The sequence below is a fragment of the Salvelinus sp. IW2-2015 genome, linkage group LG33, assembly GCF_002910315.2.
Source record: "Salvelinus sp. IW2-2015 linkage group LG33, ASM291031v2, whole genome shotgun sequence".
In the NCBI taxonomy this organism is placed as follows: Eukaryota; Metazoa; Chordata; class Actinopteri; order Salmoniformes; family Salmonidae; genus Salvelinus; species Salvelinus sp. IW2-2015.
The window spans coordinates 29,104,722-29,119,889 of record NC_036872.1 but is presented as its reverse complement, the minus strand read 5'-3'; the positions used below and the strand labels follow the sequence as shown (position 1 = coordinate 29,119,889).

Sequence of the window (15,168 nt, the reverse complement as noted above, 5' to 3'; positions counted from 1 at the left end):
TAAACGTGTGAACAAAAAGGAGGTATTTGGACATAAATTATGGACTTTATCGAACAAAACAAACATTTATTGTGGAACTGGGATTCCTGGGAGTGCATTCCGATGAAGATCATCAAATGTAAGTGAATATTTATAATGCTATTTCTGACTTATGTTGACTCCACAACATGGCGGGTATCTGTATGGCTTGTTTTGGTCTCTGAGCGCTGTACTCAGATTATTCCATGGTGTGCTTTCGCTGTAAACATTTTTGGAAATCTGACACAGCGGTTGCATTAAGGAGAAGTATATCTTTAATTCCATGCATAACACTTGTATTTTCATCAACATTTATAATGAGTATTTCTGTAAATTGATGTGGCTCTCTGCAAAATCACCGGATGTTTTGGAAGCAAAACATTACTGAGCATAACGCGACAAAGTAAACTGCGATTTTTGGATATAAATATGAACGTAATCGAACAAAACATACATGTATTGTGTAACATGAAGTCATATGAGTGCCATCTGATGAAGATCATCATAGGTTAGTGATACATTTTATCAGAAATAGCATTAAAATTAATCACTTACCTTTGATGATCTTCATCTGGTGGCACTCCCAGGTCTCCATGTTAGACAATAAATGTTTGTTTTGTTCGATAATGTCCCTCTTTATGTCCAAAAACCTCAGTTTTGTTGGTGCGTTTAGTTCAGAAATCCAAAGGCACAATGCACACTCTCAACATCAAGACGAAAAGTTAAAAAAGTACAATAAAAGTTAGTAGAAACATGTCAAACRATGTTTAAAATCAATCMTCAGGTTTTTTKTGTCATAAATAATCAATAATATTTCAACCGGACAAAAGCTTCATCAATAGAAAAGCAGAAACAAGAAATGCATGCGCAATCCAGATCACGCGCAGGACTCGTGGCTGGAAATTTCCACTGGCCTCTCATTGAAGGTGCTGTATCTCCCTCATTTTTCAGAGTAAAATCCTGAAACAATGCCTAAAGACTGGCCACATGTAGAGGAAGCCATAGATATCGTGAACTGGGTCCAAAGTCTTTGTATGGTGGATAGGCTTTCAATAGAAAAACAGCCTTTCAAAATAATAGTACTTCCTGGTTGGATTTTCCTCAGGTTTTCGCCTGCCATATCAGTTCTGTTATACTCACAGACATTATTTTAACAGTTTTGGAACCTTTTAGAGTGTTTTCTCTCCAAATCTACTAATTATATGCATATCCTATCTTCTGGGTCTGAGTAGCAGGCAGTTTAATTTGGGCACGCTTTTCATCCAAAATTCCGAATGCTGCCCCCTAGCCTAGTGAAGTTAAACAGTGATATTTTTTTCTGTCTTTTTTTGCTGATAGCCTTGTTGACTGAACCTGTGTGTATGTGTGTGTGTTTTGCAGGGAAGTGAAGAGGGAGACGTGGACAAGAACAAGTGCTGCACGCTGTGTAACATGTCCTTCACCTCAGCAGTGGTGGCACAGTCACATTACCAAGGCAAAATCCACGCCAAGAGATTAAAGCTGCTGCTGGGGGAGCAGCCTGCCATCACAGCCAAAGGTAGGCTTCTCTCTCTTTGTCTCTCTGTCTCTTTTCGCTCTCTTTCTGTCTGTCTCTTTAACTCACTCTCCTGTAGAGACATCTGCATGTTGTTTCCTTGTTGAAATGGAACTTGTCCTTTTGTCACCTCGACAAGCCTGCAGTCTGATGACATCAGACAATCCGAGGAGACTTGCGGTGACAGATGTGACAGAGATGTCTAACACAACTCTGTGTTAAGATCGATGTGCTTGTCCTCACACACAGAGGTTCTAGCTAGGACAACTAGACAAGCAGAAAGCCACAGGTAAACTTTGGGCTACTAGCTAGCACAGAGAGGAGCTGTAGCTTAAATTTTTTTTTTAATGTTTTAACCTTTATTTAACTAGGCAAGTCAGTTTTAAGAACAAATTCTTATTTAAAATGACGGCCTACCGGGAAACAGTGGGTTAAATGCCTTGTTCAGGGGCAGAACAGCTGATTTTTACCTTGTCAGCTCAGGGATTTGATCCTGGAACTATTCGGTTACTGACCCAACACTCTAACCACTAGGCTACCTGCCGCCCCCTTGTGTGTATGGACTGGTGGAGAAACTCAATGTATYGTCTTATTGTCTTCTCTGTGGGTGTTTTGTTTAGATGTAATCGTCTGCCGCAGTACCTCTGGGTTGAGGAAAGTCWGGACGATACTTTAAACTACAGCTGCTGCTTACAAATTGGCAGTTGAAAGAATAATGGCCATGGGGTAAAGCTGGCCATGGGGTAAATTAGAAAAATAACCAAACTTTTATTTAATCAGATCATTCCCTATTGCAATGCCTGAGACCTGGATATGCAGAGGGGATGCAGGAGGTGAATAAATCACCAGCTGTGTTTGTTTATTTGGGGGTTCTATCTCTGGAGAATTTGCATCTGATTGTAAGTCTTTTCACGTGCTGATTTTCTTTGACTCATCTGTTATTTCAGATATCCTTGAACAAAATGTTTACTTTAGCTTGGTGGAAAGCCCTCTGTGCCTATTGTTTGACTCTGCAATAGTTCACAATTGTGCAATTAGCTAGTGGAGAGGCATGGAAATACAGTGCCAAAACAATACATTTGGTCAGTTTGTGTCTCATATAAAAAAGGCAGAGGGATGCTTACCCTAGCTGAAACCAAGGCCAGACACTGCCGCAATACTCATTATAGTAGTCCTGTTCTCAGTCTCTGTCTCTGTGTGTAAATGTACAGTATCTCTGTCAGTTCTACAGTAGAAGTCGGAAGTTTACATACACTTAGGTTGGAGTCATTTAAACTCGTTTTTCAACCACACCACACATTTCTTGTCAACAAACTATAGTTTTAGCAAGTCGGTTAGGACATCTACTTTGTGCATAACACAAGTCATTTTTCCAACAATTGCTTACAGACAGATTATTTCACTTATAATTCATTGTATCACAATTCCAGTGGGTCAGAAGTTTACATACACTAAGTTGACTGTGCTTTAACCACAGCTTGGAAAATGTCAGAAAATGATGTCATGGCTTTAGAAGCTTCTAAAACGCTAATTGAYATCATTTGAGTCAATTGGAGGTGTACCTGTGGATGTATTTCAAGGCCTACCTTCAAACTCAGTGCCTCTTTAATTGACATCATGGGAAAATCTAAAGAAATCAGCCAAGACCCCAGAAAAAAACATTGTAGGACTCCACAAGTCTGGGTCATCCTTGGGAGCAATTTCCAAACGCCTGAAGGTACCACGTTCATCTGTACAAACAATCGTACGCAAGTATAAACACCATGGGACCACGCAGCCGTCATACCGCTCAGGAAGGAGACGCATTCTGTCTCCTAGAGATGAATGTACTTTGGTGCGAAAAGTGCAAATCAATCAAAGAACAACAGCAAAGGACCTTGTGAAGATGCTGGAGGAAACGGGTACAAAAGTATCTATATCCACAGTTAAACGAGTCCTATATCGACATAACCTGAAAGGCCGCTCAGCAAGGAAGAAGACACTGCTCCAAACCCACCATAAAAAAGMCAGACTACGGTTTGCAACAGCACATGGAGACAAAGATCATGCTTTTTGGAGAAATGTCCTCTGGTCTGATGAAACAAAAATAGAACTGTTTGGCCATAATGACCATAGTTATGTTTGGGGGGAAAAGGGGGAGGCTAGCAAGCCAAAGAACACCATCACAACTGTGAAGCACGGGAGTGGCAGCATCATGTTGTGGGGGTGCTTTGCTGCAGGAGGGACTGGTGCACTTCACAAAATAGATGGCATCATGAGAAAGGAAAATTGTGGATATATTGTAGCAACATCTCAAGACATCAGTCACGAAGTTAAAGCTTGGTCTTCCAAATGGGTCTTTCAAATGGACAATGACCCCAAGCATTCTTCCAAAGTTGTGGCAAAATGACTTAAGGACAACAAAGTCAAGGTATTGGAGTGGCCATCACAAAGCCCTGACCTCAATCCTATAGAAATATTGTGGGCAGAACTGAAAAAGCATGTGCGAGCAAGGAGGCCTACAAACCTGATTCAGTTACACCAGCTCTGTCAGGAGGAATGGGCCAAAATTCACCCAACTTATTGTGGGAAGCTTGTGGTAGGCTACCCGAAACGTTTGATCCAAGTTCAACAATTTAAAGGTAATGCTACCAAATACTAATTGAGGTTATGTAAACTTCTGACCCACTGGGAATGTGATGATAGAAATAAAAGCTGAAATAAATCATTCTCTATACTATTATTCTGACATTTAACATTCTTAAAATAAAGTGGGGATCCCAACTGACCTAAGACAGGGAATTTTCACTAGGATTAAATGTCAATAATTGTGAAAAACTGAGTTTAAATGTATTGGGCTTAGATGATTGTGGACTACAGAAAAAGGAGGACCAAGTACGCCCCCATTCTCATCGACGGGGCTGGAGTGGAGCAGGTTGAGAGCTTCAAGTTCCTCGGTGTCCCCACACCAACAAACTAGAATGGTCCAAACACACCAAGACAGTTGTGAAGAGGGCACGACAAAGCCTATTTCCCGTCAGGAAACTAAAAATATTTGGCATGAGTCCTGAGATCCTCAAAAGGTTCTACAGCTGCAGCATCGAGAGCATCCTGACTGGTTGCATCACTGCTTGGTATTGCAATTGCTCGGCCTCCGACCGCAAGGCACTACAGAGGGTAGTGCATCACTGGGGCTAAGCTGCCTGCCATCCAGGACCTCTACACCAGGCGGTGTCAGAGGAAGGCCCAAAAAATTGTCAAAGACCCCAGCCACCCCAGTCATAGACTGTTCTCTCTACTACCGCATGGCAAGCTGTACCGGAGTGCCAAGTCTAGGACAAAAAGGCTTCTCAACAGTTTTTACCCCCAAGCCATAAGACTCCTGAACAGGTAAACAAATGGCTACCCGAACTATTTGCATTGTGTGCCCCCCCCCAACCCCTCTTTTACGCTGCTGCTACTCTCTGTTTATCATATGTGCACAGTCACTTTAACTACACATTCATGTACATATGTACATACTACTTCAATAGGCCCGACCAACCAATGCTCCTGCACATTGGCTAACCGGGCTATCTGCATTGTGTCCCACCACCCACCACCCGCCAACCCCTCTTTACGCTACTGCTACTCTCTGTTCATCATATATGCATAGTCACTTTAACCATATCTACATGTATACATACTACCTCAATCAGCCTGACTAACCGGTGTCTGTATGTAGCCTCGCTACTTTTATAGCCTTGCTACTGTTTTTCGCTGTTGTTTTTATTTCTTTACTTACCTATTGTTCACTTAATACCTTTTTTGCACTATTGGTTAGAGCCTGATAAGTAAGCATTTCACTGTTGTATTTGGCGCACGTGACAAATAAACGTTGATTTGATTTGTTGGTAAACTTCCGATTTCAACTGTATATTTAGGGAATGAGTTGTGCAAAATGCTCAACATAAAGTGGAAACATATCTAGTCCCAGTCAGTCCCCCACACCTTTAACAAACATATCTAGTCCCAGTCAGTCCCACACACCTTTAACAAACATATCTAGTCCCAGTCAGTCCCACACACCTTTAACAAACATATCTAGGCCCAGTCAGTCCCACACACCTTTAACAAACATATCTAGGCCCAGTCAGTCCCACACCCTGGAACCTCAGGGTCTGTTTTCCCTTCAGCGCTTTGTGTTTCAGGAACACTCTCCTCCTCTTCTTCTCTTATCCTCCATTCATCCCCTTTCTCCCAGTGAGTCCAGTGACCGGTGACAAGGGCTGTGTCCCAAATGACATCCTATTACCTACTCTTGGGTGAGGATCATAAGCGCCAGATCAGCACGGCACAGGGCTGACAAATAGCCAGACCCCCCCCCCCCCCCATCTCCTTCTCCCACCAGAGTTTTATGACTTAACAACCGGATCGTAAATACCTGGCAGAAACCCTCCCTTCTGCTCTGTAGTATTGAGTTTAAAATCCTTTGTGTGTAGAGACTCTGGCCTGAATACTTTAACATCTAAAGATTGTACATTGAAATAATATTTCTAACATAAATAATGTGGGAAATGGTCGGGAGGGACTTACAGAACAATCATGTCACATCTATTGTTCTGTGATATCATGAAAGACATTATAACGGAAACATTAACTGTAAAAGCTTTCAGAATATGTCAGAGTTACATCTAAATGTTTTACATTTACATGATTAAATGTAAAACTATTTGTGAGAAGATGAAATGTGAATTTAGCCTTCTAAATTAGATAATTGTTTTCATGTAATGTTTTACCCAGTCAGTTACCATGCCCACTTGTCCACAGACATTATGCCAAAAGGAAGGAACGCCCCTTTTGCCAGAGTGCTTATAAAAGGACTCCTAACAAATTGACATTAGACCTGTACATTGCTGGGTTGCTACTGGCGCGTAAAATGGTTTAAAACTACTAGACCAGAAAGCGTAGAGCTGTGGCTACACGTGTAAAATGGTTAGACTCTACCAGACCAGAAAAAGGTAAGACCCTGCAGACCTCCTGCAGCTCTGCATGTAACGTAGCCTAGGAAAATAAACCAAAGACGAGAAAATAATAACATTCCTCTATCAAACGACCATTGGTATGTCTAATGTATTCATTCTAACAAACACTTCCAGAACAAAGGAAACCTACTACAACTACAAAGGACATGGTGACCTCTGGTGGACAACCAGACTTACACAACCAGAGACTTTCTGTCGAACTATTCGTCATAGACTGATCGGGCGATTTCAACAGAGAGAGAGACGACAAGCGCAAATATGTACTTTGCATTTCTAAATCCGAATGAGCGGTTGTTAGGGTGCTAAATATCCACATTTACGATAAGCGTATTATTCAACTATGTACGATAGTTGAATTCCTTTGTCTTTCATTCTCCCGCTMTTTCTTTCCCCACCCCTTTCATTGTGTAACCAGCCGTCATATCGGGTTAGTCCACTAAGGACTTTTCATTGCATTATGTAATAATCAATGTATAATCTGTGTGTGTGTTTATGTATTTCTGTGTGATTATTTCATTAGTTAGTAAATAAATAATTAAGCCAATTTGTGTAAGCTGATTCATCAGACTGAAATGAGATTGAAATAGGAGCAAGTGATTGATGGATGATGAATAGTATGTTGAGATATTCTGATATTCTTGAGTTAATTCGGAAAACGCTAACACATTAAATACACTTTTCCCGTGGTGCCCCAGATTACTATTTAATTAATTGATATATGATTAATAGATAATTTAATGTTAATTTATTGATTTCATAAGCCGCCTCCAATGTTGTTTTAGAGAATTTGGAAATACTGTACATCCAACTGGTCTCAACTGCAGACCAAGTGTAACCACGCCAGCCCAGGGCCTCCACATGCAGCCTCTTCACCTGCGAGATGGTCTGAGACCAGCCACCCGGACAACTGTTGAAATTGTGGCTTTGCACAACTGAATAATTTCTGCAAAAACTGTAAGAAACCATCTCAGGGAAGCTCATCTGCGTGCTCATCGTCCTCACCAGGGTCTTGACCTGTGTCATGAAGTGGCCCTTTCTGGGTGTAGATCATGGCTTCCCCCTCTCTCACTCTCTCCTACACCCAGGTTCTGTTATCTGTGGTCRTAAATTCCTGGCGGAGACTCTCTCCCCCTTTTCAGGCAGAGAGAGAGACCACAGAGTGAACAAAGGATTTAATGTGGCCGAACTCCTAAGTCCCCAAAATGGGAAAATGAAACTATATGTCCACTTGTGGGAAGGGTCCATGGACACTTAAGGGACAGTTATGTTGAGTGTGTTTCATTTGGTGACCTCACAAAGGACAGGAAACACACATAACTATATCTCTGAATGTGTACATTTCTCAGTTATGGTGTTTGCATCTAATTATTTTATCAAATGAATGAGTAAAGTTGAAACTATTTGTGAAATGATGTAATGTGATGTTAACCTTTAATTTTGAGAGAATTGTATTCCCTGTAAAGTTTAACTAGTCAGCGGCCACGCCCCCATGAGCACAGACATGATCTGGCGTCATGGAACCGCCCTCTTCTACTGTTACGAATAAAAGCCCCACCTAAGAAAATCCCCTTCAGACTAAGCAAGCCCACAGTGTGAGCTGTGACTGCGAATAGTTAAGACCACGCATACCTCGGTGTAAGCTGAGGTGGCACAGGTTTGAGTACCAAGACTAGAAAACCATACCACGTGGTGAGTTGGCTACACGGATGGAAATGTTTGAGACTTTGAAACTCTGAGACTATCGATCCCTACAGAATAAGAGCAAATCTTAGATACTAATTACTCGTCTGCAGCTAGAAATTATGTAAACCTGGGATGCAAATACCAACAACCGCCGAAACATCTATTCTAAGAAGAATGGACGCCTGACATATCCATTACAACAGACACTATCAGGAGCCGCTAATAGACCTACAACCGCTCTCTGATGAACTGACTCTCCAGCAGACGGACCGACGATTCCAACAGAGAAGACAACAACGACATATGGGCGTAAATATATTGATTGCAATTATTCCCGAATGAGCGAGCGTTCATGTGCAAAGGATTAGCATTTAAATTAATATAACTATCCACTGTGTAGTGAAGCCATTTTGTCTTTCCCGCTCTTTCTCAGTCCACACACCCTTCCCTTTGTCCACCAAGCCGTCATATCGGTTTAGCCCACTAGGGGAACTTCCCTATCATTGTTAGTAACCAATATCTACTGTTTGTTTGTTATGCATTTCTGTGATTCTTTAGTTAGTTCATAAATAAATGATTACGCCAATTGGTGTACGGATGATTCATGGTTTAGGCTGGGTTTGTGCAGATAACCAAGAATTATACGACGTTTGAAATGAGACTGACGTGAGGTAAAGAATAATTCATTAATAGAATACTAATTGATCAGATATTAAAATATCTGAAGAGTTACATTTTGAAAATTGTAACTTTGTAATCTGAAGATTTTCCGTGGTGCCCCGACTTCCTAGTTAATTAAATTTAAATGATTAGTTTAATCACGTAATAATAATTACAGAGAATTGATTGGATAAAATAACCTTCACCTTAAATGATACTAAAGACACGACACCTGACTGAAGTTCAGAAAATGTGGGATAATGCTCACCTTYGATGGCCACTGGCATGCTGGACAATTATTATTGTTATTATTATTTTATATATATACAGTTGAAGTCGGAAGTTTACATACACCTTAGCCAAATACATTTAAACTCAGTTTTTCACAATTCCTGACATTTAATCGTAGTAAAAATTCCCTGTCTTAGCTCAGTTAGGATCACCACTTTATTTTAAGAATGTGAAATGTCAGAATAATAGCAGAGAATTAATTATTTCAGCTTTTATTTCTTTCATCACATTTCCAGTGGGTCAAAAATGTACATACAATCAATTTGTAGTGACGAGATCCTGAGTCCCATTGTTGGTTTGTCGTGCCATTCCTCCGCCGTTATCAACTCATGTTTCAGCATGATAATGCACAGTGCCATGTTGCAAGGATCTGCACACAATTCCAGGAAGCTGAAAATGTCCCAGTTCTTCCGTGGCCTGCATACTCACCAGACATGACACCCATTGAGCATGTTTGGGTTACAACAGGCCGTTCCAGTTCCCACCAACATCCAGCAACTTCGCACTGTCATTGAAGAGGAGTGAGACAACATTACACAAGTCACAATCGAAAGTCTGATCAACTCTATGTGAAGGAGATGTGTCGCGCTGCATGGGGCAAATGGTGGTCACACCAGATACTGACTGGTTTTCGGATCCACACCCCTACCTTTTTTTAAGGTATCTATGACCAACAAATGCATATCTGTATTCCCAGTCATGTGAAATCTATAGGTTAAGGCCTAATAAATTGATTCCAATTGATGGATTTCCTTATATGAACTGTTACTCAAGGGCATTCCCTTGAAGATAAGTCTTTTGCACCTATTTATTAGGAGGATTATGACTTTTAACAGGGTGGGCATGGGCAGGATGTATTCAAGTGACATAAATAATATGGTGGGAAAGACCTAGAGGCTGGAGAGTAGGGGTTGTAGGGGTCACTACCCAGCAGGGTGAGACATGTTTCTGCAGCCCTCATCAACCATTACAGGCCTGAACCCCTCTCCTACGCCTTGTCCCCCTTCATGGCCTCCCCCTCTTCCTCCTCGCTTAGTCCTGTTCATCCTTCTCCCCCCTCTTCCTTCTAACCCTGCTCCTCCTCCTTCTAAGCCTGCTGCTTCAGGAAGCTACTGTAAACCTGGTACAGGAAATAGAGTATACTGCAATCGAGGTTTGCAATCAGTGGCATCATGTTTTGTTTCAGCTTGATTTCCTTAAAGCTAAAATCCTTAGTGTAAACAATATCAAAGAGATCACCCCGACTCTGCTCTGGTAAAAAGCTGAGGGATGGGCCTGGAGAAATAGATGCAAGGACTGACCATCCATGATATCAAAATTATACGTTTAACTATATTTTGAGGCTATACAGTGTTTGTTTACATTAACATTGCTTACAAACATTGGAGTAAAACAAGCTTATATTTTGGGTTCTGATGGGGTACGACCACTGAGGTATAATAAGAACTGAGACTGAGTCCAAGATGTCCAACAGTTGTTTTCAAGGTAATCGACTCACATTCTCATTCGCCGAATCATGGAACGTCTATATCCAGGTTGCAATCGGTTTATATGGACCAACATCGCAACCAATATCTTCGGTTGTGAGTGATGGAAAAATAATCGGCCTCAGCGACAATTATTTGAATTATCCCATGGCTGTTTTGTGCACAAAGGTGATGACTAAAGTGTGTTATTAGGAATTTTCAAATCTGACTTCTCTATGTGGCCGTCTTTCTGGGCCGGGCGTCAGTTAAGATGCACTATCAAAATAAAACTGTAGGAGCTGTCGAAACTGTGCTTCTAGACCAGAACCCTGGCCTCTTGGGGTACGATAGTTGAACTAAGCTCATGAGGCATTTCTAGTTTATATTCTTCAAGAATCAATGATTATATATCATCCATTTATAATTCAAAAGGATTCTAGCTTCAACCTGAGGTTGTGCTTTGATTTGGTATTTACAGACAGCAGGGAATCTGACGTACAGTGCTTCATCCTACTGGGTCATGTTGGCAAGGAGGTTCCTAGGGGATGTGGTGTTTCTGATTTATTTCTGATGGAATGTTTAGTCATTGTATTTCCCAGATGTTGTCATAGGGATAGTGGGTAATCATAAGAATGCTAGTGTTATTTCCCAAAGAGTGAGCTGTGTTACTTTACGTAACCTTACGACTTATTTGGTATAACGTATGCTGATTGCTGATCCTGCAAAATAGTGGTTAGATAAAATTATGTTATGCTATTTCCCCTCATGCCTCCTGTCTGTTACTGACAGATTCAGTCATTAGAAGAAAAAAAGAAAACGCACACCTATGTAGCGAGGTGCTGGCTAGCGGAGTAGAAAATAGAAAATAAAAGAAGCGCACCCTCTAGAGCTCAATGCAAAAATATTTAGTTACCAACACGTTTCGACAGGCAATGCTGTCTTCATCAGGTACATATCACAGACACTGCGGGGATGACTCGTTTATATATAGTGCAAGACACACAGGTGTCTGTAATCACTGAACAGTGGCCTAATATCATTGGTTAATTACTCATATTAGAACGGCATAGAATGAGCAACTACAATTAATACAAATGGATAAATACGATCATAGACTCACTAAAGGCCACAGCCTACAAAACCACAATGCAAGGAATCACAACAATCATCACAACAATCACAAGAATGGCTTCAGATCAAAGTCCACATTAAGCCGAAGGAGCAAGGTCTTTAAATTAAAATATCAAGCCAGCCTCTCGTCTTAAATAAATTATCAAGGTCACCCCTCTCCTAGGAGGGTGACATGTTCGATGCCAATATAACGAAAGATGAAATCGAGTGCCTGCCTCCAAAATGGGCCGCAACTGGGTAGGTCAAGTTTTTGCACCTAATGGTGCTACGATGCTCTGAGATACGTACTTTTAATTCACGTCTTTGTTTTAACCCACATAATTTTTACCACAAAGACAAGTTATGAGATAAATAACTGCCTTAGTGGAGCAACGTAATAAACTTTGATTGGGATCGATGTCCTGTGTGGATGTTTGAAGGATCTGCATTTATAAGTGCCATTGCATTGGCACAGCCATTACACTTATAATTACCATCCAATAGGGGCGCAATAAGACGTTGTTCAGGAATTCAGTCATTAACCATGCCATCTGTGGCCAATGGTTCAAAACAGAGGGTGCTCTGCTCCAACTGAGGAAGGCCAGACAGAGAAATCAATCGCACTGTACCCAACAAACCAGTTAGAGCCACAGACAGACAGACCCCCCCCCCCAGACTCCAGCCTCAGTCAGAGAAAGAAGACCAGAGAGACCAGAGACCAGAGAGACCCCCCCAGAGAGACCCTCCAGACTCCAGCCTCAGTCAGAGAAAGAGAGAGAGAGAAATAGAGAGAGAGGTCATGGTCAGATGAGCTCCTGCATTTTTCTGCATTTCTTAATAAAATATAGATTTAGAGTTAGATAATTTGGATTTTTGTTCAGAACACATACAGGATGCTACCCTCTACAAACATAACCCTCACTTCAAATCAAATCAAAACTCAAAACCTACAACCGATTTTGGACGGATTTACGGAATCACTGAATGGTTCACATCTACCAAGGATTAATTATTCTATACAGCAAACTCTCTGGAAAACAAACAGAAATCTGAGAACACACCACCCAACCTGGAACTGAGTGAGTAATGTTTAGTTTGAAACTATATTTTGATTTCCAAAAGCCAAAGAAGAAAAATACATGACACTAACTTATAAGGACTGAATGGTAACATAATTCTGCCAAGCTTGATACAGCTTCAACTAGCACTTAAGTGTCAAGTGAGAGGTGTCAAAGCCATTAGCCAACAATGGCAGGAGATCGAATAGTCTACCCCAACCAAATGGAGAGGCCTTAGAAGCTGCCTCCCGCTGTTCATAGGTAATTAAAATACAGTACCCTGTGAGTGTAAAGAATGATAAGTCAAGAAAAGATCACAAAATGAAGCTCTTATGGAAAATCAAGAGACACTTTTTTGCTGACTATTACAAAAATGGGAACATCAGCAACCTTATCTTCCAACACAACCATCCCCTGGCATGGCAGCAGTGCTATATTAGCACACTACCCCTCTGTTAAGAGAGGGGGGTTAACGAGGGGTGGAACTCAGGATATTTGACAACGAGGACTCTGAGTCAGCTAATATAAATCTATATAAGTCTGGAACAGTAATTGTACAGGGCAACCCCAAACAGTTTCAGCTGGACTTTCATCTAATCAAAGAATTAACCAGCAGGAGAAGCTCTCCCTTGATAAAGATACCCCACCCCAAGTGGGTCAGACCAGACCTTTCATCATATAACCCCACAAGACGAGCAACCCCTCAGCAGACAGTCAACCTCCCAGTACAGAGTACTTCTCCCTCATTGAATGAAGGATAAATTGACCCAGCTGGAGGTAAGCGAGGTTGAGCTAGAACAGCAGGTGATTACACTCCAGTCAGCACAGACCCAGACAACAGTCCAGCACAAAACACCCTTAACCAGACCAGGAAGAGCTGGAGGTGGAGAGACATATCTGCACTCTGTACAGTGGTGAGACAACTTCAAACAGGAGAAAGAGCAAAGCAGAGAGCAGAACAAAGCACTAGAGGAGAGATCAGACTGCTGGAGGAGAGGGAGAGGGGGATGGAGGAGAGGATCAGACTGCTGGAGGAGAGTTGAGGGATGGCATGTGACAGAGAACAACCAACTAGGAAGGTGGCCATCCCACAGAGACGCCAGCAGAACAGCCCACCTCAGCACGCCACAAAAGTCTCGACACCACAGCAGAACAGTCCACACCAGACCTGACCATAGAGTCGACATCACAGCAGAACAGACAAAAGAAAAACCCAAGCCCAGCAGCTTCTCACCCTCTGAGCACCCCCCCTGTCAGCCACCCTGATAGCCCTCCTGACACCACCCTCCACACCCACTGAGACAAACACAAAGACACAGATTTTCTCCTTATGGACTCAAATGGGAAATATATAGAAGAACAAAAAAAAATCCCAAACACAGTGTGTCTAAACTCTGGTGTCCCAAACACCAGCGCGCCCTAGACCTCTTCTGAGGACAAACTAACGCTCACTAGCCACAATATAATACACACAGGCACAAACGACTGAGAGCACAGCAGGAAAGGTGGCCACAGCAACTGAACGGGAGTGATTGAAAAAGCTTCTTCTACTTTCCCCAACGCACAAGTGGTTATCTCCCCCTGCTACCACGAAAATACTTCCACCCTGCTACAATACAGCGGTAGAACGCAAGCATTTCCGTGACTGTGCCTCAAAACCAAATGTTTTTTTCTGGCCCACCACTCCACCCTGGGAAACAGCCTCTATGACCAGGTCCACCTCTACAAAGGCAGCCGTGCCCACCTTTGCCGGAACTCTAAAGGACAATCGCTCTCAAACGAAGCCCCAACACTTCACACAGGAGCAACAGATCAATAGACACCCCACCCAGACACAATCCACACCCCCACCCCAACCAACCAACACCCCCACATCAACCAATGCCCACACCCAATTTAGGCCCCCTCAGATCAGACCCATGCCACCTCCTGCCCACCATGCACCCCACCCCCCGCAAAGAGCGGCATCAACATGGAAGTCACACATACGCCCAGGTACGTGGAGCGGGCAAACAGGCCCAACCCCACTCTTACACTCGCCCAAGCCAACGGCATGTACAGATGCTCAGCAGGCTCTGCTCACACTACTGGCCTGAGGCCACCCGACCAACAACATTGGAACCATTATGGAACAAAAAGCTTCACTATATGCATCCTGGAATATCCAAGGTCTGAGGCTTCATCTGCGTTTGGCCTAAGAGCAGGAACCCGGACTTCACAAGAAAATCGGTTAAATGCCAGACATTGTTCATCCTGCAAGAAACATGGTATAGAGGAGGCAGACCCACTGGTTGCCCTCTAGGTTTACAGAGAGCTGGTAGTCCCATCCACCAACTACCAGGTTG

The 15,168-nt window shown here is 42.4% G+C and overlaps 1 protein-coding gene across 1 annotated transcript in view; it reads left to right on the top strand.

The window, feature by feature from the left end:
• Window positions 1-15,168, top strand: part of zmat4a (zinc finger, matrin-type 4a) — a 225,006-nt gene that overhangs the window by 131,574 nt on the left and 78,264 nt on the right. Inside the window, exon 4 of the mRNA XM_023978307.2 lies at window positions 1,399-1,555. Coding sequence (XP_023834075.1) covers window positions 1,399-1,555 — 157 coding nt within the window. The remainder of the gene's footprint in view (window positions 1-1,398; window positions 1,556-15,168) is intronic.